The sequence below is a fragment of the Camelus ferus genome, chromosome 15 (assembly GCF_009834535.1).
Source record: "Camelus ferus isolate YT-003-E chromosome 15, BCGSAC_Cfer_1.0, whole genome shotgun sequence".
In the NCBI taxonomy this organism is placed as follows: Eukaryota; Metazoa; Chordata; class Mammalia; order Artiodactyla; family Camelidae; genus Camelus; species Camelus ferus.
The window spans coordinates 40764116-40789498 of NC_045710.1; the positions used below are offsets into that span (position 1 = coordinate 40764116).

Consider the following 25383-nt stretch of genomic DNA (forward strand, 5'->3'; position numbering starts at 1 on the left):
AAGTTCATACCAATGATAAAGATCACCAGAACTGCAGACAGTCTCCTGAGCACATAAACTAATGTAAACATTTTTTTAAAAATCATATTTAAAAATATTTCAAAGGATTTCACATAATAAATGAAGCGTGACATTTCAGAGTTTAAAAAATTATGATGAAAGACAATACCAATATAGGAAATGTTAGAAAATTAACTTTCATTTACCACTAATTTATATCAAAACAATGTATATTCTTTATTTTAAAATGTAACATACTTTTCGGGAATTCAGTTCTGAGAGAAGCCGAAATGACTGAAAAAGAGATGACAAAGGCATGAGGTATCACACGTCGGTGTTGTGCAGTGTGACTAGACTGAGAACATCACGAGGGGACCTGCATATGAATCAAAAGCAGCTAGACTTGTGATGGAACAGCATCCAGAGGAAAAAATGTCTTTTCAAGGGAACTCTGATTTATTGCAGACTGCTGTAGACTGTAGACTAAAGCACCTGGAGTAACAGCCAGCAAGCAGTGGACCAGGCCTTTGTTTAGATTTTTGTGGTTGACACAGAGAATGAAGGAAACGTTGTAGGAGGTACCCTGCGAGACCGTGCTCAGTGCCGCTGTTAAAGATTCACGTGGAACTCGTGTCACCTCCTAGACTGCGTGCCGGGGAGCATGTACAACCTGGCAGCAGGGTGTCATATGAAGCTGATCAGAGCATGTGTGGAGAAGCAGGATGAAGAAGGAAAGTGTAGGAAATAAATTACAGCCTTCCCCTTAACTGTTTTATGACTCAAGCGCCTTTAGTAGCTGGGTAAATAATTCTTAATAGGAGATTTAGGGTTTATTTTGGAGTTTAATCTAGAAATTCCACAGAGTAGTTTCCACACTGATAAGCAGTGGAGTACTTTGAAAAACAAGCCACCCACATTTATCCACGTGGCGTTTCTGAAAGCGATGGCATGCTGTGTCTGCTCAGGCCACGCTGGCGCAGATTGGGTAGATGGATGGGATCCGTGCTCCCAGCCCCTGTGAGCCTGCCTGTGGGAGCAGCTCCCTCCGCAAGTGCACACGTGTCCCCCGTTCTCCCTCATCTGGTCCTGACTTGGGCTGTAGACTGGCTGCTGCCGTGATGTCCTGGCCATTCCCCGCACCTCCTAGGATCAGGGTTTCCAACATTCTCTGGGCTGAGAGAGTTCCCCAACTCCTGCTTGCGATCCCAAAGCCTATAGAAGTACTTCTTACCACAGGGTCCTAGTGTTGAGCCCAGAAATGGGAGGTAGAATGAAGGGACTGTCTATGCAAGGGTCGTTCCTCCCTTTTGAAAGTGCTTCATTATCCTTGATTCAAGCATCTCTCCCTGGTCTAATTCTTTCCTTTGGGAGAATCTCTTGATAACCTCAGACATCAACTTACCCCAGATACTTGTGATTTCAGGAGTGCATAGTCGAGGCACACAAATCATCAAGCCCTCTTTGAGAATTGTTTATTCGCTTCGAGATTTTTGTAACTAACTTCCATAATATAGTTTAGTGGAGTAGGAGCAACTTTTTTTTTTTTTTAAAAAAAGAACAGTAAAACACAAGGAGACAGCTAACCTTACTTAAAACTCTTGAACTAATTATTATTTTGGTAGTTTTACTCAGCTAGCTATTGCTCTTAGCAGTTTATTAGGGAGAAGATTGGAAATGGAAGGATCATGGAAGAAATGTCAACCTGATTTCAATGTAGTATAGCAAATAAAGGACTATGGGACTGTCTTTTCTTGATCTAAAATGTCTCTCATTTGCAACAGGACAGCATGTGAGGCACAAGTTCTAATGTGTGACAGATAACAAATAACTAATAAACCCAGGACCAGATGGGAGTCATCCTGGACTTATATAAAAGCTGGTGCTAAGAAATGAAGCTTTTTAATAGAATATTTCAGCTGTTTTTTTGGACGTCCAAGGCAGGTGTGTCTTAATGTCAAAAAGAGAATTTTTCATTTAAACATTTTCATATGGCAAAAAATTTAATATCTATAACTAGAGAAATATCATAAAAGAAAAATGTAATAAACACTCAGAAATAAATCACCACTCCAGTACTTTGATTACAAATAAATTGTGTGGGTATGATGGGCCTCTATCCTTTTGGGTGCCAAGCGTGTGCTGAGTGCCAAACGTTAACAGAAGCTACAGTTAGAATTTGGATGCTATCTTTCTGACAGAGTTTTAGACAAAGAGGGCTTCAGCAACTTGGCATTTTGAAATTTGTTGTATTGTTTGGGACTAGTGCCATCCACTCGTCAGCCCCTGTCCTCATCCCACTCCTGTTTTAATGTGCAATTCCTTAACCAGCCAAATTCACGTGCTTTTGTCCCTAAGTTCCACAGGTGGTTAAGACAGTGACAGTAGTGCTTGTTCTTTGCCAATGGAAAAGGACTCTGGAGAGGTCGATTTAAGATTGGACCTGTACTAAGTGGTCACTTGTAAAGAAGGTGGCTCAGCTTGGCTCACAGCATTCATTTTATTAAAGGTTAGGCAAACCAGTGACACTGAGCCTTTCCCACTGGAGAACAAGATCCTCAGGTGGTCATGAGAGCAGGTGAGGGCAGCTGGCCTTCCAGTGTTTTTCATTTAAGTAAGTACCCACTTGGGATCATGATGCTGACAACGTTCTTGAGCCTCACTCATCGGGCTGTGATGAGACATTCAAGATAAGTCTCTCAGTTCTGGGTGGTTTCTCAGGGCTATATGATGCCATAGTAATTTGTGAATCAACAGGACTTTAAATGGTCTTGAAACCAGTAGAAAATGTTCGATTTTGTTATCACATTGATTTTTAATACTTTATTGCTGTATTAAATTATGGTTTTTATTTTATATGTATCTTTCATGATAATTCTGTTTGAAGGCATCAGTCCTACTGGTTTTAAGTCTTTAGGGCCCAAGGAGAGAGACTGTCGGTCATCAAAAGGATAGTACCCAATTTTTTTTATTTGTATAGGTTCTTTCTTCTTTTAAATGATGAGGTTATAGCCTAAAAATGGGCCTTTCTTTCTGTGAGAAACAGCTTGGAGCACAGCAGGATGGATGATGTAGGAGAGTCTGTGAGCCTTGCAGCTGGATGTGCCCCAGGGTGCAGACAGCACACAGGATGTGATGACTGAATCTCCATCCCACCCTGGAGGTTGGTTTTTGTCATAAGCAGTAACCAGAACCTGAGTATCAGCTGAGGTCCTGGATGTTGGACCAACATCAAGTCCGTCTTGATACTGATCCCCATTCTGAGCTTGGCCCCTATGATTCCCTCTCTTTTGCCGGTGAGAGTATGTTCACTAATGGGTGGAGGCCAGGTTTGTGTCCAGATTTCCTGTTACCACTAGTCTAGCATTCTTCCCATTTTGCTGAAACTTGTCACGTGGGAAGTATCTTTCTCTTGAAGCAAGACAGCTATGAAAACACCATGACCACCGCCCTCAGCACCCAACACAAACCTCTGGGGTGGTGTCTTTGGGGTGTGAACTGGAAATTAGCTGAGAAACCCAGTTTATTTTCTCGTCCATCTGTTTTGCTATTCACTGAGCATTTTCATCGCTCTAGTAACGATTTTCTCAGCATGGGAAGATCTCATCCTTTTATCAATCTTAAGGACATTTCTAGGCCCCAGATAAACGATTATGCAGGAAAGAATATTTGTCTGCTTCTCACTTATCTTCTGGTTCAGTTGTAGTTTCTCTTTAAGCTGCCTGCCTCCTCCTCCTCCAGAAACTTCCTGTCTGCAGTGACCTTTTTATCTTCTATAACAGGGGTTGCTGCTTTTTTAGTAAAGGGTCAGATAGTAAACATTTTCAAATTTCAAAACATGTAGTGTGATGCAACTACAGGTTGTCCGTCATCATAGCACCAGAACAGAGGAAACCAGCTGCAGAGTATCTAAATAAATGCGTTTGGCTGTCTTCTAATGAGACTTTGTTTTTAAAACAGGTAAAAGAGGCTGGATTTAACTCTGGCAGTAGTTTGCTGACTCCTGTCCTCCACTAAAATCATTTATTTGTCAGTTGCTTGGGTTATCTCTTAACGTTATTTTTTTAATCGGTCTCTCCTGTTGTTGCATACATTTCCACTTGTGCAGACAGAATTTATTATATACAGATAGTTTTCTCAATAAGTATGATTTTTTTTTTCACTGGTTTATGTTCCTTTGTCTCATCATCCCAGACCTGTGCTGAGTTATCAGTATCTGGGATTTGAAAAGTGCTGTGGGGAGCAGCTGAGCAAGAGGCAAAGGCATTTTTTCCTAACAGACCACGTAGCTTTGGAATGATTTTTGTTGAAGATCAGGATGCTTGCATTTGACTTGAAAAGGCAAGTCCTCTCATACAGGAAGACAGTGTTGTGGTGCTAACAGTTGGTAAATTTCTGAAAATTCTGAAACGCGTGTGTATGGTGACCGAATCTGTACTTCAGTGAATGGCTGATTATACTGCTTTTGTGTCCTGGCTGTTCCTGCATGTCTTCAAGAGATTGTGGGGAGATAACATGGGGCAGGCTTATCTTTAAAATAGGTACCAGATGGCTGGTGGCCTGGAAAAAACATGAATTACTGTATAGTCCTTCCTGGACAAGAGAAACGCTAAATCCGTATTTATCAAAGAATGAGGAAAACCATTTCTGGCTTGTGGGGAGTTCAAAAATCAAATTCCCTTTTCCCTTAAGTGAGGGCATTTCATGAAAGAATGAGAAATCGGGAGATGACTGATAAGGATTAAGTGAATTCTTTATTTTTCAGGTCTTTCATATGACTATTCCCCTCTCCCATGATCTTTGTCAAATATGTGGTTTTAATTATAGTTGGTGTGTGCTTGGAAAGGAAAAGAGGAGGGGAAAGGCCTTCGGTTGGCCGTTTACGCAGTGTCCCTTCCCTCACTGGGGAGGTGCAAATTACTTTGGAAACAGCAGAGGGACGCAAAGGCTAGTTCAGTCTCCCGCGTTTCCTGTGGATCGGGAAGTGAGGAGCGAGCGGACTAGGCAGGTGAGAAGCCAGGAGTGGTTGACATCAGAGGATCCAAGGGGTGGAAGGGAGCTTACAGAGCCACATGTATGTGCAATGCTAAATGGTGACTGATGGCAGCCTAGCAGTTAGCAGGCCTCTCTCTAGCCCTTGGTGTTTTCGGAGTGCCTTGTAGTCAGGTTTCTTGGTCACCCTTCACAGCCTCCACATGAGGCTGGCTGACAGGCCCCTCCATCTTAGCACTGAGGATGGGTGACTGGCTGAGGGTCACACAGTGAGCAGCTTACGGAGTTCATTAGTCCCTGGGTCACTTCTCTTTTCAGGTAGCAAAATGCTATCCCTCGCCCTCCCCCCTTTTTTTTTTGAAGACAGCTCTAGCCAGCCCTAGAAAACCTATTATTACTGGTTAACCTGATTGTTTTCCAGGCTGATACCAATGCCAAAATTCTAACTTTTAAAAATTCTTTTTAAAAGTTTGCCTTTCTTAAAGCTTTACAATGTAACTTTTCAGAGCTCTTCAGAAAATGTTCGCTATGTATTTTAAAGTTTAGCCACATCCTTCACTTGGGTAGTGCTCTTAGAATTCTGGCCCTTTTATTCCTCTTAAGTTCTTTATCCAAAGACTAGGAAAAAATACAATGTTTTAACAAGGAAGATTTGGTTTGAGGCACTAGCTATGGTCAGAGCTTGTACGGACGGATGAGGTGAGACTGTTTCCTATTTCAGTTATTCTTTAATTCTCAGAATTTCATAAAGGCTGGACAAAAGCAGTGACTTTGCTATTTGGAATGAGAAATGTTGATATTTACCATTAGATTGGTTCAGGGGCAGTTATTCAATGATGAGTGATTAGTGGGCTTTCTCTGCTTTTCGTAGTGTAACCAAAACCACTCGCCATGCAGGGAATGGGATTTCTGGAGGTCGGGGAAAGCTGATGACTTGTTTTGGCCATTCCTTCAATATTTTATCCCTCAAATATTTTTTAAGCATCTCTTATATACAGATACTATTTTAGACAATGGTGATACTGCCCTGAATAAGAAATTCATGTGGACTGCATTTTAGTAGGTGGACTATTATTTGAAAACCATCAACACGTATTGTCTGTAGTGACCATCACTGTAAAGAAAATAAAAGCAGGATACAGAATTGGAGAGTGACTGAAATAAAAGGTATTTTACTTGGAGTTAGAAGAAGCCTCTCTGAAGAGGTGAGCCCAAGGAAGGAAAGGATTATGGCTGCAAAAGTCTTGCAGTAAGTGAGACCAGCAAGGACAAAAGAGCCTCAGGTAGGAATGAGATAGGCATGTTTGAGGACTCAGAGCTGGAAGGCTGGAGTGACTGGAACAGAATGAGTGAGATGAAGAGAAAGAAAAGATGAAGTCAGAGAGACAGGCAGGGAACAGACCCGGTGCGCTGTTTGACCAAGGTCATGTGTGTGGATTTAGGTCTGAGTTGATGGAAAACCACTGGAGGAATCAGGCAAGGGTGTGATATCATCTGTTTACATTTTCCAAAGGTCTCTGTGAATGTTGGGTTGAGACCAGACTGAAGAAAGTAGACAGGGAGAGGGGACACAGGTGCACTCATCAGGGAGCTACTTTGGTAGACTAAGCGGGCTGATGATAGCTTGAACCAGGGGTGGAAATGGTGAGGAGGTGTGGGATTCACAGTGCTATGTTTTGAAGTAGAGCTGAGAGTGCTTTTTGACAGATTGGATGTGAAATATAAAGGAAAGAGACCACACATGGCTTCACAGGCCCCAGGAGGAGCTGTTTACATAGACCTTGTGGTGAATGGCAGCCCAGGGGTGGTAGAGTGTTGCTGTCCTGGGAAGAATCAAGGATGGTCCCTGGATTTTGATCTAAGCAACTGTATGATTGTTGGTGCTTTTTACTGAGATGGGAAGACTGGGAGGAACAGATTAGGGGGTGCAGGGGAATCAAGTTCTATTTTGGGCGTGGTAATGTTGAGATGTTGGACATCAACAAGGAGATGTCATACATATGTGCATATATGGAACTCATGGGAAAGGGCTAGATATAAGAATTTGAAAGAATCCATGGCCATGGGACTGAATTAGAAATTTCTGTGAATGAGTGTTGAGAAAAAAGAGAAGTGGTGTGTGGACTGTGCCCCAGGACCCTCCAAGATTTAAAGGTAGGGAAGGAGAATTATTTATGTTAGGAAGTAGTGCACAAGTAGACATATTTTTAAATCACTTACTGTCGTCCTTCCCTAGAGTAAGAGCTGTTTGTGAAAACTGAGCTCGTGTGTTTGTGATGTTTCCTTTTGGGTTCTAATGGCCTTCTCAGTAATGGGAGACCTCCTGTCTCCCTGCTGGTGGTTCTGGTACAACCACGTGTACTAGAGGCTGCACGGCCTGGATTCGTTTGGGCCACTCTCGTTTCTGTAAACCTTTAAGAGTCAGATCATTGCAAACGCTCCGAGACTCAGCTTCCAGCAAATGGCCTGGGTGGAGCTGCGGTCTGACAGGCAGCTGTACTGATTTGTGTTATGCCTGCGTAACCTGGGGCGGCCGCCACCCTTGGATGAAGCTGACTCTCTCCACCTCTCTGTTGACCTCTCTCCTTCCTATCTTGACCTTCCCATCTTGTGCGGGAGCTTTGTGGACTGGAGGCTGCTTGAAGAAACTGTAGACCCTTCCTTAGGCCAAAGCCAGGGCAGTAACCACCACCTCACAGTGTAATAGTTCTTAGTCAGCTCAATGAGTATTTGTCTTCAATATCTGTTTAGTCCCTGGGGCTCTAGCTTCATGTCTTCCACTGGGCTCTGAAGAGTCTGAAGTATTTAACACAGTCGGCTCTGCTCTGCAAGCCAAGTGCAGTGTTAGTTAGCATTACCTTCTTGCTTTTGCATCTACACTGGCATTTCAGTTCCATGCCCTGATTCTCAGTCCTACTCATGCTCCCCCACCTTCCTTTTTTATAAGCCTGAGACTTAGAAATATTCAGGTATGTTTGTCTCAGCAACAGTGCCGTAAACTTTTACTTTTTAACGTCAGCCTGATTGGAAAGCCATTTAGATCTGTATCATTTTTCTTTTTTTTTCTAGAAATGTCAGTGTTTCTCACTGGGAGGTGTATAGTTAATAAAAGACAAGAATTAAGCACATAAACTCCTTTACCTAGAAGCAGAATGTACGTAAGTCTAATTGTCCACATTTCCTACCTATTGTTTAACAGCTATTTTTTTTAACCAGTCCTTCATCATTGTTCTCTGTTGTTGCTCTGGCTACAGAGATACAGGGTGTTTACTGTTTGCGCCCTTTCAAGATAGTAATTCTTTTCTTCCTGGGGTTTGCCCTCTCTAATTCTTGTCAAAAGGCATCCTGCTAACTCCCGTAATTACTTTCATTTATTGTTTTTTTTTTCTGGAAACTGTATTTAAGTTTCTGCAAGTTTCACCTGGAGTCATAGATATTTCAGAATTACTTTCTTTTCCTTCCAAGAACATGTTTTCATCATGGCATGGACTTAAAATCATTTACATTTTAAATATTTTGCAAATGCTTATTTTACATATCATAAGAAAACCATTTTTGGGAGGTATTTGTGAGAAAGATGCTTTTGCGTTTTATATTGTTAATGACCTCTTTGATCTCGATTTTAAAATCTAAAAGAGTTTGATATATAACTTCCCCTGGCATTTCCTACCTGGTTAATGGCATGACCATTTATTTAGCTGGTACCCAGCCAGAAAACTGGGAGCCATCCTGGATTCCTCTTTCAGCCTGTCTGCATTCAAATAAATATTAAGGCTCAAAAGGTCCTGCCCTTTAATCCATCAATATCATCCTTTTTATTCCTTCTGCTATTGTCCTGGGTAAGTGACGGACAATCATTTTTCATTTGAACCTCTTTGTTCATCTTCTACTTGGACTTCATCCCAGCTAGTCTTGTCCCACCCAAATCATTCTCCACATTATTACTAGAGCAATCCATAAAACCAAATCAGACCTCATCACACAGCTCATGCCTCAGCACAGAGTAAGTTTCAGATCCTTCGTATGGTACAGAACGTTCTCCATGAGCTGATTCCTGCCCTTCGTGGCAGCCTCAGTCCTTGCTGCTCCGTCCCTTGCATTCTGGGTGAACATCCTCCTGAACAGGACAACTGTTTAAAGTTTCAGGTTCTGTAGACTGAAGCTCCTTACCACCTCAGCTGTGATTCAATAGGCCTCAACCTTAGCCATTATTTGACATAATAAATGAGGAGTGAGTGAATAAATATTATGTTTTGGCTTCCTTAGCTGGGAATACCTGGATACTTACAGATTAGCCTATGAATTAGCTAATGACACTTTTGATGATAATTTTTTTATATTCACTACTTGATGTTTGGCATTACATAATGATTTTGATGGAAATCAGCACATGCTTTGGATGCCTCAGTAATAATGTCTTATTTCCACTTTTGGTCTGCTAGCCATTCCTGATAATCTCTTCAGTTACTGTGGGGTTTTTGTTTGTTTGTTTGTTTAACAAACTTGAGCTTCACTGTAGCTTTAGAAATAGACGGGACTGACTCAAGATTTTCAGGATAAATTTATTTTGCTCAAATAATAACTGATTAATGAGAGATAAAAAATAGTGGGAATTTAGTCTGTGTTTAAATTGTGTAGACTTAAATTGTGTATGCCCAAAATATGGGCCATCACAGAAATGTCCATTTCAGGCCATTCAGCACTCTAGAAGTGTGCTTTAGTTACCTGACAAATAGTTGAGCACCTACTAGTTACCATGTACACAGGCACACAAGTAAAGCATTTACACAGAGATTTCTGAGATGACAGAGGAAAAGCCAGTCTCATACATAGATTTTGATCATCCTTTGATACATTAAGTTTATTGAGCAACTACCTGTGTAGATAGCATGTCATTCATTATGATTACAGAAATAATAAACATCCAGTGCAGTCACCTCAAGTTGCTTTGAGATACATTAAACATTACTGTAAAATGTGACAGGGCTATGAACAAGAGTCTGTATCGGCTCACCTTACAGTGAGTGGTCAGGGTCATTACACCCATTTGTGAAGCCATGAAAGCAGAGTTCATGTGATCATGACTTGTTCATCAGCAGAGCCAGGACTGAAGCAAGCTTTTTCCAAAACCTATTCCAGAACAAGAGAAAGCGTATGAGGGAATAAGGAAACAAAATCAAGAGAGTGACATCCTGGGTCACACTAGTGTGGGACATGGAAAGCATGGGATCCAGAGAAGCATCACTGGGACTCCATACCCAAAGAGAAGGAAGTCAGAACCGGAAATAAACTCTTCTCTTAATAACTGTATTTAGCTAGAACCCTACTGCTTTTTGTTTATGTCATGACTCATGCAGTATTCCAAAGTGAATTGTTAGCAACTCTCAACAAATTCTTTCGATGATGTTGTAAAATCTCAAGTCTCAAAATCCTTGGGTTATTAGAGATGCAGACTTCATGTAACTTGTGGCCGCAGTTCTGGACCCGCAGTGGAGAAAGTCAAATGGGGCCCGAGGCTGATGTTCGGCTGGGTTGCACCGGTTCCTCTGTAGGCGTTATTAATATTCACACACTTCTGTTCTGAGCCCTCAGAGCCCGTGGGCCATTCCAAACCACCCTGATCCTCCTCAGATCTGCAGGCTCTCCCAGGAGCAAAATGATGAGTACAAAAAATGGAAGACTTTCAGGGCCCCAAACCAAAAGAAAAAATCATCACAGTTTGTGTCTTAATAGACTTTAAGCTGTAGTAGGAGCTTGTATTAGCTAGTCTTAATAATCTTTTAACTGACAACACTTAGGGGAGTCCTAACGTGTAGTAGGGTCTTAGTAATTGAGAGCTGTGATGACCAAGACGTGTCCACAAGGAGTCTTCTACCTACTGAGGGGACAAACATGTCAACAGACCACAGCCCTTAGCTGCATGTGAAGGAGAGAAAGGGCCCTGTTTGGGTCCGGAGTTCTCTCCCTCTGAGTCCCCTCTGCCTGCCTGTCACAGGATGCTCTCGTCTGCACTGAGATGTTGTTTCAAGTGTCAGGGCCCTGATTTCTATTTGCTGGCAATTTTATTCTTTCCTAGTGTGACTACTTAAATAGACTACCTATTGTATGGCTGAGGAAGTTCCATTTTCTTCCATAATGTCCACAAAGCCCGTTCTGCCAACTTTATTCTCTGTGGGATTGGTGTCTCAATTTTCATGGCGCTGCAGCGTGCTGTTTCTCTCCACGCTGAGAGCTCTTTGTTCTTTGGACTCCTGCCCTGTGCCTGTCCAGTCAGAATTTTGTTTCTGCTCATGTTGTTACAGAAGGATGTATCAGGTATTTTTAATTCTGTTCCTTTTGTTAGAAAGGGCACTTTCCTGTTTGGGGGTAGAAATAAGGATGCCTTTATACTTTGAGTCCTTGAGGGCTAAGGCTGCATTTCCTTTAAAATCATCATAAACTCCAAATCACGTGGGTGACTTGTCTTCATATGCAAAATCTGCTACAGAGCTATCACCAGAAATTTGGCTTGGCAGTTTTCCAACATACTTCTTTCTCTAAATCAGGGTTTCTCAAATTGAGCACTATTGACATTTGGGGGCTGGGTAGCTCTTCGTTGTAGGGGGCTGTCCTGTGCGTTGTCAGACAGTCAGCAGCGTCCTTGGCTGCCACCCACTAGACGCCCACAGATACTGCCCAGTTTTGACAACTAAAAATGTCCACAGACATCTTTGCCAAATGTCCCCCGCTGGAGGGCCAAATCACCTCAGGTTCAGAACTGCTCTAAATAATAAACATGTGAAAGTAGACTGACAAACAAGTTATAAAATGTGTTGTCAAGCCAAGCAAAAACATTCATGATAATGACAGCAACTATTTAGAGAGCACGTAACGTGGGCCAGGCACCGCTGTAAAAGCTCTTTTCATGTGAGTAACCGAACACGTAGACTGAGGTACCACTTGCACCATTACTGCACACATTTTACAGATGAAGAAACTGAGGTGCAGAGAGGTCCTGAACCTGCTCAGTGTCAGATCAAGAATCTGAACCTAGGCATTGTGACCCTACAGTCCAAACTTAACTGTGCTTCTCTTTCAAAAATTTACTGTTACAGATACCAACTGGCATAGTATGGGCTATTATCTCTGGTAGGTACTCAGTAAATATTTGTTGAGTGAATAAATGACTGAAGTTCTGTAAATCCAGGAAACTGGCTAATATTTTAAATCAGTATTGAATAGATCATTTAGTTTATTTAAATTAAAAATGTACTTTTCTCTGAATACAGTCAACTAAATATTACCTATTAGAGCAAAGCAGAGAGTCTCTGAATATTTCTAAGCCCATTCACAGGAATCTTTTGGAGAAGATTTGTCAAGGTGACCTTTAAAAATGTCTTCTACTCTGAGCTTTTATTTGTTTACTGGTGTAGTATTGCAGTATGTCAGAATGAAGACTGGTCAGTCTGAACAAAGTATTATTTTCCTGATGAGATTAAGCAAAGCAACTTCTCCTGCTACACAGTAAGGAAAGAGAATTCATCCTGCCTCCTGAACTAGCTATGCATGCTCATGAGGTCTGATGCACTATTTGATAGTTTGACCTCACTTCAGGACTTATAAAAAATTAAACACCTTTAACTAACAGGAAACCATTTTAGCCGATCAATCTTTAGGCTTTCATAGTCAGCTTCCTATAATAGGTAAGAGGGCTGGACTCTAATGTTTGTTACAAATGCATTATATCTGATTTATATCTAAGTGGGAAGCCTATGTTCTATATGATAAAATATAAAAACATAATATTCTTTTATTCCTGTTAAACTTTTTAAAATGTACTTCTACAAGGCAACAGAATGGAAACTTCCAGAGTGTTGATTAAAGTAATTTTACTAAAACAGTAATAAATAAAATGTAATCACAAAATAGCAAGATGATAACTTAATCACAATAGCTTCATCTTGCTAGTTCTCTTAAAACTCACATTATGAATTAGAATAATTTTACTCAGAGACCGTAAGTAATATGAGTGCTTTCTTTTTGTTTTGATGATCTTTTAAAATTTTGAATGGCTTCACTTTTTCCCCTTAATTCTGAAGAAGTCAGTTATTTTAAGGACAATACTAAAAAGTATCCTAAATCTCAATTTTCATGGAAGGAGAGCTCCCAGATACCATGTGATGAAATGAGGAAGTGGTACCGTGTGTTTTGTCTTATTCAGTGATTTGAAGGGATGCTTTTGTTTCCTGATCTAGGGTGTTTGCTTACAGTATCAGAATTCATGACTTATTTTATTTTCATATAATAATTCTCATATATAATTTTTTAAATGTTTTTTATTAATTTTTAAATTGAAGGTATAGTTGATTTACAGTATTAGTTCCAGGTGAAGTTATAGTTTATTTACAATATTAATTCAAGGTGTACAACATGGTTATTAAAAATTTTTATAGATTATACTCCATTTAAAGTTATTATAAATTATTGGCTATATTCCTTATACTGCACAATACATTCTTGTAGCTTATTTATTTCAATACCTAGCAGTTTGTACCTCCTAACCCTCTACCCCTACCTTGCCCTTCCCCTTTCCTTGCCCCACTGGCATCCACTAGTTTTTTTCTCTAGATCTATGAGTCTGTTTCTATTTAGTTATATTCATCCTTTTTTTTTTTTTAAGATTCCACATATAAATGATAACATCAGTGTTTTTCTTTCCCTACTTTATTCCACTAGGCGTAACACTTTCCAGGTCTATCCATGTTGTTGGAAATGGCAAAATTTCATTCTTTTTATGGCTGAGTAATATTTCATTTATATACATATATCTCACATGATCTTTATCCATTTATCTATTGATGAGCACTTAGGTTGCTTCCATATCTTAGCTATTGTAAATAATGCTGCAGTGAATATAGAGGTGCATTTATCTTTTCTAATTACTGTTTTCATTTTCTTTGGATAAATACCTAGGAGTGGAATTGCTGGACCATATGGTAGTTCTGTTTTTAATTTTTTGAGGAATCTCCTTACTGTTTTCCATAGTGTCTGCACCAATTTACATTCCCACCAATAGTGTACAAAGATTCCCTTTTCTCCACATCCTCACCAACATTTGTTATTTGTGGTCTTTTTGATGATAACCATTCTAGGTGGTATCTCATTTTGGTTTTGATTTGCATTTCTCTGATGATTAATGATGTTGAGCATCTTTTCGTGTGCCTGCTGGACATCTCTGTGTCTTCTTTGGAAAAATGTCTATTCAGGTCTTCTGTCTATTTTTTAATCAGGTTGTTTTTTGATACTGAATTTTATGAGCTGCTTATATATTTTGAATACTAATCCCTTATTGGTCGTATCATTTGAAAATATTTTTCCCATTAAATAAGTTGTCTTTTCACTTTGTTGATGGTTTCCTTTGCTGTGCAGTTTCATTAGGTCCCATTTGCTTATGTTTGCTTTTGTTTTCCTCAGGAGACAGATTCTCTCCCCCCAAAAAATTGCTACAATTTATGTCAGAGTGTTCTGCCTATTTTTCACTTTGTTTTATAGTTTCTGGCCTTACATTTAGGTTTTTAACCCATTTTGAGTTTATTTTTGTATATGGTATGAGAGAATGTTCTAATTTCATTCTTTCACATGTAGCTGTTCAGTTTTCCCAGCACTATTTATTGAAGAGACTGTCTTTTCCCCAGTATATATTCTTAACTCTTTCGTCATAGATTAATTGACCATAAATGTGTGGGTTAATTTCTGGGCTCTCTATTCTGTTCCATTGATCTATGTTGTCTGTCTTTGTGCCAGTACCATACTGTTTTGATTGCTGTAGCTCTGTAATACTCTGAACTCAGGGTGTGATACCTCCAGCTTTGGTTTTTTGTTTTTGTTTTTTTTGTCAAGATTGATTTGGTATTTGGGGTCTTTTGTGATGCCATTTAAGTTTCAGGGTTATTTGTTCTAGTACTGTGAAAATGTAATGGGTATTTTGATAGGATTGCATTAAATACGTAGGTTGCTTTGGGGTCGTATGGACATTTTAAGAATATTATTTCTTCCAACCCATGAATATGAGATATCCTTCCATTTATTTGTATCATCCTCAATTTCCTTCATTAGTATTTTATTCTTTTCAGACTATAGGTCTTTTGCCTCCTTGGTTAAATTTATTCCTGTGTATTTCATGCTTTTGATGCAATTTTAAGTGTCATTGTTTCCTTACTTTCTCTTTGGTAGTTCATTATTAGTGTATAGAAAAGCAACAGATTATATGTATTAATCTTGTATCCTGCAGCTTTGCTAAATTCATTGATGAGCTTTATTAGTTTTTTGGTGGTGTGTGTAGGATTTTCTCCATATAGTATCATCTGCAAACAGTGACACTTTTACTTATTTCTTTCCAATCTGTATTTCTTTTATTTCTTTTTCTTGTCTGATTTCTATGACTAGGACTTCCAACACCATGTTGAATAACTGGCAAGAGAGGACATACTTGTCTTGTTTCTCATCCTAGAGGAAATGCTTTCAACTTTTCACCACTGAGAATGATGTTAGCTGTGGGCTTGTCATACATGTTCTGCGTTATGCTGAGGTGTGCTTTTGTTTCCCTATCTAGGATGTTTGCTTACAATATTAGAATCTGTGATTTCTATAAGGAGTACTTGCCACGTAGCAAATTATCTGTCACTTACCTCCCACACAGTCTTGATGCAGAGCATCACTTTGCTATTAGCATTTAGGCTGGACCATCACTACACCTAAAATAATTTGCAGGTTACTCTATGTAACTATATATAAAGTGGCTGCTGAGTACACAGATTTCTGTTGGAATAGTAGAGTCATTCGTGCATGACCTTTTTAAAATACATTTGGATTTTTGGAAAACTGCAGAAAACAAAGCAAAATAGAATTCCTCAGAAAATAGGGAGTGACTTTCTTAAGGTTACTTGGAATTGTCCTCCCAGTGGATGGTCAGAATCTGGGGTTTTCCCGCTTCAGGCTCTGAAGTTGCTAGAAACAAGTTCAACCACTGAGTTACTTTACTGAAGGCTTATGTTTTCTACAGCTGTCTTCAGAAAAGAGCAAGATTGTCAACTGCAGAGCTAGCAAAGAGCTAACCCTTCATTAGTTTATAAATACTATTCAGATATATTTTACTTGAAGGTCAAAAATGATGGCTGGTCCAGAACACATTTTTTCCATGGCCTGGATTAAAATAAAACATTGCTAACATCAGTAGAAAGTCAATAATCCTGATTCTAAGAGTACCTTTTCCTTTAAAATGGTGCTATCTTCAGGTACTTTATTCTTCCATAAAAATCTGGCCTGTATATTGTCCCCTCTTATGAGGTTAATAATGCTATACAAGCTATAGTTAATATGTTTTAAAAGAACCTTTTACAAGATACTGAAAGTCACAGCTGTCGCATGTTGTATCTACTTTTTGAAAGTGCTCTTTCCAGCAGGCATCTAAATGGTTAGAGATGTTACCTTAGATGTCAGGGTTATGATTATAAGCTTTGTTACAGTGGAGAGGCACTGGGGTTTATTCTCACTATACAGTAAAGAAGAGTGAAAGGAATTTTTATGTTTCACTTGGTTGTTGAATCCAAAAATCGTTAAGATCTGAGCGATGCATCAGCCCTGAAGAGAACCAAAATTGGAAGAGAGACCTCATTTGTCAAAAATCTGCATTAATGATCATCTCAGAAATAGAACCATGCAGATTGGGGTGGGAAGTGAATTTTAAGCCATCAGCCATGTTATAAATTATTGGATATACCTCTTTTTTGATGATGGAAATAAATAACACACTGGCACGTGAAATGATTACTAAAAAAGCAAAGTTTAAATCAGTGTTGCTTTGATGAAATGGTCATTATGGTCCAGGTACAAATATGTAACTTTCTGTTTGTTACATGTGGGGAATATGTGTGACTTCTTAAATAGGTAACTGGTACTGATTTTGTAGATTCAGAAAAATGTGAGTACCAACTGCTGGCCATCACTAGTCCCCTTTTTTACTTAAGACCATGGTATTTTCTTTATTGTTCTTTATTGTTCAGCCTCCAAAAATTAAGAGTAAAATAAAAATGAGACCAGGGCTACCCACATACTTCTAGGATAATAGATTTATGAGAACTAAACATTATGTATTCATTCTCAGTCTTCTAAAATTAACTTAAACGTTTGGACACTGGAAACTATATTTTGGACTATATTTGCAAATTTTCTGTATTAAAAAAATTTTTTTTTCTTATTCCTTAGGACAGCATTCTTAGATACAGGTCTTAGTGAAAGTTGGCAGGGCCAGGAAATTATGGTCAAATGAGTGCATTTTGCTTCTGATCATTTTAATAAAATTACAGTTTGGTCATGGGGGAGGGGTGGGTAAAGGTCAGGAAGTGGTATAGTGTGTACTAGGCATGCATGAGGTCCTAGGTTTGATCCTAGTACCTCCATTAAAATAAATAAACCTTAATTACCACCCCCAAACAAAGTACAGTTTGGGTATGGGAAAAAACTGAAATTTAGGGAAAAAATTTTTTGTATTTTCTTTTTATGTCAGTTATGTGATATCTCTAGTTCCAACCAGTACAGACATTTGGGAATTGCATGATTATCAAAATTTCTATTAATTAGTTATCTGTCTCACATAAAATAGTAATTTTAATGCAGTGGTGGTCTCTTAGTTTATTATATACTTACAATGTGCAGAAATTTTGCTGAGAATTTGATGCAATGTCAGTTTTTCTGAGCATTATTGAATATACCTACCCAATCTGTGTTTCTTAACAAAAGGTCAGTGTGTTCCCAATTGCATTTAAATAATTTCTAAGATTTATGTTAATTCTCTGTCTCACAAGTAAAACCAACAAACTTAAGTTGTATAAATAGCTTCAAATTTTTCCTGGAATTTTGGCATTGTCATCCATCTCTTTTTGATAGCTTGAAAATTAATTATACCTTTGCCCAAAACTTTAAAAACAGTTCAGTATTGGCTCTCAGGTATCGGAATTCAGTGAGTTTGTTTTAATTTTTTCCCTCATTAGAGGTGCATGTTACAAGCTTGCCATCGTGGTCATTGTGGTTCATTTCATTAAGCTTCTTGTTCTATCTGCTTTCTTGAGACTTGGGAAACAGTATTTTTCTGAGTGATTGTACTGTATTGTTCCAAATATAAGGCCACCCAGAATAGAAGGCAACCTCCAACTAGAAACAGCTCAAATATGGAGAAAGGCTGGGGGCCCAGAGCCCGGCGGGTCTTGCAGTGGTGGCAAGGGTGCCGAGGAATAGGACGATGCCTGCCCACTCTCCCGGTGAGTGAAGATGAGTCAGCTGCTGACTTTCTTGTGCTTGACCAGATCACTTCTGTTGCTAGAGGAAAAGTTACACTGAGGGGGGAGAATAAATCAGTCCACATGAAAGAAAGTCACTGTGTATCCACATCAGGGGAGGGAAGGCTGGAGTATAGACTGTCACCTCCTCAACAGTTGCCTTCAGTGTTTTTTCCCTAAGTCTGGGAGAGAAAGTTGAGTAACCCTCAAGCACTGGAGAAGGAATGTACCTGCACCTTTCATGAAAAGGAATTTAAAGGTCAGTGGCCATGTAAATGCATTGTTAGACACCAAAAGATGTCTTAACAGCCAGCCTAGAAAATTATCTCTTGCCCCTTTCAAACTGGTGGGGTGTGTACTATGTGATCACAGGTAGCTTTAAAACAAGCATCCCCGAAGCTGGGAGTCACATTTCCAATTTTATTAGGATATTTCTCTTTTTAAATTTCCTGTCTCCTGAGCCAGCCAAGATACAATTTAAATAACAGGCTAAAATCTTATTGAAATAAACTCCAAGGGACTGTTTAAAATCATTGTTGTGCTAGTATTTCACTCAGCATGTTTCAAATAACACTTCAGTGAAAATGCTTTAGTCCACTGAGAGTATGTATTGACAGAGCCCAGAGAATTCTCCAGATATTAGTCTGACTCTACTAATAAGAACACAGAAACCTAACCTTTGATTTTATAGTAACTAAATGAGATGTGATAGAATGAGCTGCTTGTTTCTGCTATAATCTAGAAAACTACTTAGCACCTGTTAGTGTACGACTCTACCAAGCATTTGGTTACCTTTGTGGCCTCAAAGAAACCACATAAAATATGAACTTTGACCTTTCTAGTGATTACTAGTCCATGGCTCACAAAGCAAATTTGAAGTAAAACTTTAACCCTCAGAGTTTTTTCCCATTATGTAGTTTCCATCATAGCTATTATTATTAATACTTCTTTAATAAAGGTGTTTTTCTGAATAGATAAGGATAGTCTTGGTCTACCCTTAAGTTTAAACAGTGCTAAATTGCCTACGGGCTTTAGGGAAGTTACTTATCATCTATTTCAGATATTCTCCTAAACCAAAATACCCTGAAAGATAGAGGCCCCGTGCCCAAGGACAAGCAAGCTAGAATTGACATGCCTACCATTCTGCCAGGTCTGGAAAGGAACCTTTGAAACAGAAGGTCTGGGCAGGAAAAGCATTTGAGGAGGAAAGGTATATAGCTCAGTGTCAGAGTGCATGCCAACCATGCATGAGGTCCTGAGTTTAATCCCTAGAACTTCCATTAAAATAACTAACTAAGTCTAACAAATAAATAACCCCCCCCCCCAAAAAAAATTACTAAGCATAAAAGGATCTGAAAGGATGAACTGGAAGGGAGTGCAGCCTAGAGGGGGAAGGCTCACTCCCTGCCGAGTTAGCTGACCCGTCAGAGGAAGCACAGCACTGCAGTGGTGGATCCCACATGAGAGGGTTGACATGAACTCTGTGTAATCTCAGAAGCCTTTTCAAGAGTCATAAGGGTGGTACCAGTAGGGAAAGAGAACAGTAGAGTACCAGAGCTATTGAGGGAAGAGCTTCCTTTATAACTCCCTTCATTTTGGAAATATTTGATCTCTGCAGAGGAAGATGTCCAAAATTTGGTGGTGGGGAGGGTGTGCCTATTAATCATCTTGAAACTTCAAATAGTTCCCCTTCTGTTATTTGTGTTGGGTACCATTATGTCTGATTTGATCCGAATTACAAATACAGGAAGACAAATCTTACAAATATTTATTCCCAGACAGGTTTGAGGCTATTATAATTGCATGTCCTGTGTCATCGCCTGCTATTAATTTAATCATTAGTCACAGTGGAGGACAGAAGCTGGAGAAGTCACCGAAAGGTCATATTCCATGACTTCCGCTCCCTGTTGGCTAGTGAGAGTGGGGGCAGGACCTGATCTGGTTGCATAAGGAAAGGAACATGGCCTCAGCTGGCTTGTGAGGTGGCAGAGGTAGCCTTCAAAGACATAGGAAGAAATGACAGTGACAAGGGAAGGGAGAAGATATTCCAAATTGCATAAATAATCTTTGTAAAACTCAAGAGTTAATTCTCTACAAATAGTATGGTTTGTATAAAACCCATACCTCTATTGCTGTGCTCAGCTTCTCCCTAAAATGCACACCGAAGCTCTGCTGTAGATGCTGGAGAACTAACGTCCCAGACCATTCTTGTTTCTTCCCTTGATGCAACCACACATGATGCTTCTTCAGTGGCGCCTTCTCAGGGGGTTAGGTCCCTAGGATCAGATTAAATGGAAGTTATTAATCTATTAGGTATGAAAAAATGTACAGATTTGTTGATGGACAAAAATTAAAACTTCTCAGGCCCTCAAAAAGAACAGCAGTTATCTACCCTCTTAGCAGAAACAATCTAATGGAATTCCCATTAGATTGTTTTTGCTAAGAGGGTAGATAACTGCTGTTCTTTTTCTTTCCTGATCCTTTAGTCTTGTTCCCAAGAAACCCCGAGAAAAAGTGACATTTTTACTTTTTCCCAGTTCCTGTATGGGTGACTCTGACTCTCACAGGTCATATCAATAATGCCCAGGTTCTGATTTTTCAGCCATTCAGTGGAAGTCACTGAACTTAGAAATATGTCATTTGTGATCTATTTTGTCTTCCAATTTTTAAAAGTTCATAAGAGAATTATTAAAGAAAACATTTAATTTGGTTAAATCTCTTTGGGAAATGTTCCACTTTAGGTCTTTCCTTCAGACACTGTTTCTTTAATGCAGGAATATGACGTGTCTGCATTTTCTGAGACATATGGAAGATGGCATTTGTCTTGCTGAGTGAGCATGTTTAACTCGGCTGTGGAGTAACTCACCAATTCCCTACTCTTCAGTATCTTTTAAGTTTCAAAAATCATTCTTGAAATGCTCTTAATGGGCATTCCTTAGGGGGTATTGCTCTCTTTGGTAAATCAGAAGTGACATCTGGACATGCGTAGAGATGGCTCTTGTTTAAGGCTTTTTTGCTGGTTAAGCAGCAAGTGTCTTCCAATGAACAGGCTGACAGCATCTTAGGACAGGCTAGAAAAAAAAATGAACAAAATGGCTAATTCTCGTTTGGCAGTGCGATTGAATATTGAATGACATCTCTGCAGTTATAAACGACCTTTGTTTTAATAACAAAGTTGTTGATTTTCTACTAAGGGTTCTTTTAGGTTGTCATCAGGGGCTGATGGGAGTAACAGTTCACCCAACTCTCCAGCTAGCTTCAGTGGACATACCACACCTCAGCAGCCTGAACCCGTAGTACATTCTCTTAAGGTAACCAACTGTGTACAACCGTTTATCTAGTACTTCAGTTGTGTGTGGCTCGTTTACTAGTCTGGTAATCCTCACGGTCTCTTGTTTTAACCATAGCTACTTTATTTTTTGACCCCTTATAGTGTAATGTTTTATCTTAATTTTTGAAGTATGATTTTAATTTTTTTAAACAATGGGTTTGAGTACTTATGGTTGAATCTCTAGTTTTATCATTTTGTTTTGAGAAATGTGATTCATATCTATCTGCATTGAAGCTAAAGTCTGTGCATGTATATCTATGTCTGTAAAATACTGTTTTAGGTATTTTCTGTGCAGTGTTTGTAACATGGGTGTCTTCAAATACAGGGAGTTAACAGTTGGCCAAAATAAGGAAGGATACCGTATTTTTCTTTCTTTATGCAATTGAAGTACACTGTGCAATTTACTAAAAAAAGTTTTGAAATAGAGACCTACTTTGTTCACCACTAAATAGAAATTAAGTCTTCAAACTAGTTAATGCTTTAATGCTTCTTTATAGAGTATTAGAAAATAGATATATAGTCTTAATCATGAAGCTGTTAAATTTTTAGGCTTTTACTTCAGATTCTGCAATGACTTAACAAAAGAGTTGGCTGAAAATTATCATTTATTTTTCTTTACCAATAATGAGATTTCCAGTAAGTAAAGTTAATAATAAGCAATGGAAATATTTACCTATCTATGAGAAGAAACTGCAGGCAATCAAAATCATCTTAAAAACTGAGACAGTTCCTTGAAGTTTTATCATTTTCAAAGTCTGAAACACTGGTTTTCAAATTACCTATAATTCCTACCACATAGCCTTGACCAAACCTTTCTGGGCCATAAACTAGGGAGAATGCTTCAGTCCTGCTTCTGCCACATGGGTTTCACAACTTTTCTAAAACGGTTTTGGTTTCAGAATGATTTATCAACAGCCTGACAATGCACTCTTTTGGAGTGGGCCACGCTGTCCTTGGCATGCGTAAAGTAAGGAAGTAGATGAGAACTTCCCAATACTTGCCTGACTTGAGGACGATTATGTTTTAGCAGTAGATTTAACCCCCCGTACTTTGCTATAACTTAGACAAAATGCACTGGCTTCTCCCAAACACATGCTGACTGCTGACAAGGGAGGTGGCAGAACCAGGCTGATGGCCAGTGGTGGTGCATTCGGCTTTTCCTGTCTCAGCTGGGAAAACTCAGAGCAGCTGAGGGGAATTCGCAGGAAGGCGCAACAGAAAGACGAGCACTGCCCTGCGTCTGGTGGGCGCTGGTTTACTGACTAATGAATGTCCTGCTCTCTGACAGCATCGGATACTGTTTAGTGGGAGCAGCATGCTAAACATACTGTTACTTTAGCACAGATCAGGCTCTAGCAATCAGAAAAGCATTTTAGAAATGGGAAAGCGAAGGAGTGGCCTCCATCGTGTAGTATTAGCGTCTGCAAATACTTACTCCAAATTCAGCACGCTGCCCTACTTTCCAAACCGTCTGAAAGCTGTCTCGCCCACTGCCTTATTAAATCAGATCAGCGTTGCAATCTTCCCCAAATTCCTCAATGCAGCTGTGTGAGTGTGGCCTAGAAGGAAGGGGAAGGAAAGGAGGAGCTCTTCAGTTTTCTCTGAATTCATGCTCTGATTTTCATATGAAATTTTATTATCTCGAAAGGAAGATATTATGTTATAATCAGGACACATAAGTGTCCTCACATGGCCAATGGGTAACACTGAGCAACTGAAGCATCTCGATCGGGTGCCTGGAGGCTCTTGAATATAGAACATGCATTTGCTTCCATGAGCTAACTGTGTCGTGAAACAGAAATATGTGCAAACATCGCCTCTGGGAAACGCATCTTTAGAATATCTCAATGTAAAAAAAAGAAGTGTAGCCACTAGACATGTCTTTAAAAGCTCCCAATCTAGAGCTGATTTATATCATACGATTTTTCTATCCAGAAAGGAATACTTAGGACAATGGCTCACTTTCTCATCTTCTGATAAATTAAAAAAAAACAAACAAAAAAACACCTCTAGAAACTCCAGACCATAATAAACTCTATGGTCATGGTTGGGGGGAAGTGTTGTAAATCAGTATGAGGAATTAGCACAAAAGTAGTAACACCACCTTTTTCTTGCTTTAAAATTCATGACAACTATTAATTGGAGCTTCACTTCATTTAGGAGAAATTAACTGATTTGAAGAACATTCTCTGAGGTGCATTATAAATTGAATTTGTAGGCAAATGAGCTTATTCCAGAAGTTCTTCAGTTTTCTATGAATGTTCACTGAGCACAGTCAGTGATTTCCTCTAAGTATACAAAGACTGTGAACTGACTCCAATAAGAGTTGAGTACTCGGGTGAGGCTCTTTTTCTTTTTTTTTTTACCACTGTCACAGCCTACTTTAAGAAGTAGCATCTACACAGTAATAATGGTTAGAAGTTTTCGGTTAATAAGCAAGTAGTTTGTGAATTAGATTATTACAGATTTGAACTCTTGTAAATATCTCTGTAGTCTCAGTAGCTATGAGCTGACATGAAGGTCCAACTTTAGGCTTAAATTATTTTGGTTCAGCTGTTCACTGGGGCAGATTCTCAGGTGACACCTTTAGGTGTGGCCATCAGCACTGACTATGATGACAGCAAAACCAAGGAGTTTAGCTGTGTTACAGTTCAGTGTGGATTCTACAGGAGCTTTTAGGAAAGGCATTCTTTTTTTTTTTTTTTAATCATCAACACTTTGATTTATAAGCTGATGTGGGGAAAAATAAATAGCACTCGAAGCCAAAGTTTTGTCCCCACATGAAAACCTTACAGATGTTTTACAAAGACTTTTATTCTCAATCCATTTAGTGATAATTTAGAGAAGTTGAATCATAGGTTTCTAAAACTGTTTAAAAGCATCTCATCCCCACTTTGCTCTAATGAAAAATAGTGTTGCTCGAATATGTTCACTGTTAGGGAGCCACTGCTTCTCTTTGCTATGGTCAAAGAGCTGTCTCCATAGTCCTTTCTGAGGCCCCGGGCACATGTCCAGGCGAGAACTGTCAGGTCAGTAGTGTTAATGTTAACAAAAGTTCTTATGTTACATATTCCTGGGTTCTGACCAGTGTCACCTGTCACTATCATCTTTTTTAGTCATTTTTTTCTACAGGCCGTGTCTACATATCATTTGGACTATTTGGCATGTAATTAATGGATATTGCTTATCTTTACAATGGAGCAAGAGTTAACTGACTGTGTCCAAATGGTTGACACAGTCAGGTTATGGTAATGACCAAATTAACTAAATGCATCTAATTATTTTAGACATTAATGAATTCAATTGACTATTAGTGATATTGCTCTTAATGGCCACGTGAAAATCAAGCAGAACTGACTCCAGATAGGTTTCAGAACAGTCAGCTATTTTAAAAGATTTTGCCATATCCTAATCCACCCTGATATGCAGACATGGAAAAACTAAAGGTTTTACAAAGTGGAGCTCCTCGATGGTTTTTATCCATAACTAACAAATTTTTTCTTTTCCGTGTGAAATTTGCTTCTCTTTTCAACAAATCCAGGTCTTGGATGTTCAGGAAACTATAGATCGTCAACAGGGTAAAGAGTATGAACATGACCTTAGTGAGACAGAAAAAGCTATAGTCAGAGAAATGTGCAATGTAAGTTTAATGTGCTTTATTGTGTATTCTGTGTTGAAAGCCTCATCACAGCTTAGTTATTGCTTCATGAATACCTACTTTTTAAAATGCTGCCCAATTGCCTTTATATT

The 25383-nt window shown here is 39.1% G+C and overlaps 1 protein-coding gene across 1 annotated transcript in view; it reads left to right on the forward strand.

The window, feature by feature from the left end:
• Positions 1–25383, forward strand: part of CCDC85A (coiled-coil domain containing 85A) — a 172492-nt gene that overhangs the window by 143056 nt on the left and 4053 nt on the right. Inside the window, 2 exon segments of the mRNA XM_006195912.3 lie at positions 18150–18284; positions 21497–21613. Of these exon segments, the coding sequence (XP_006195974.2) occupies positions 18150–18284; positions 21497–21613 (252 nt within the window).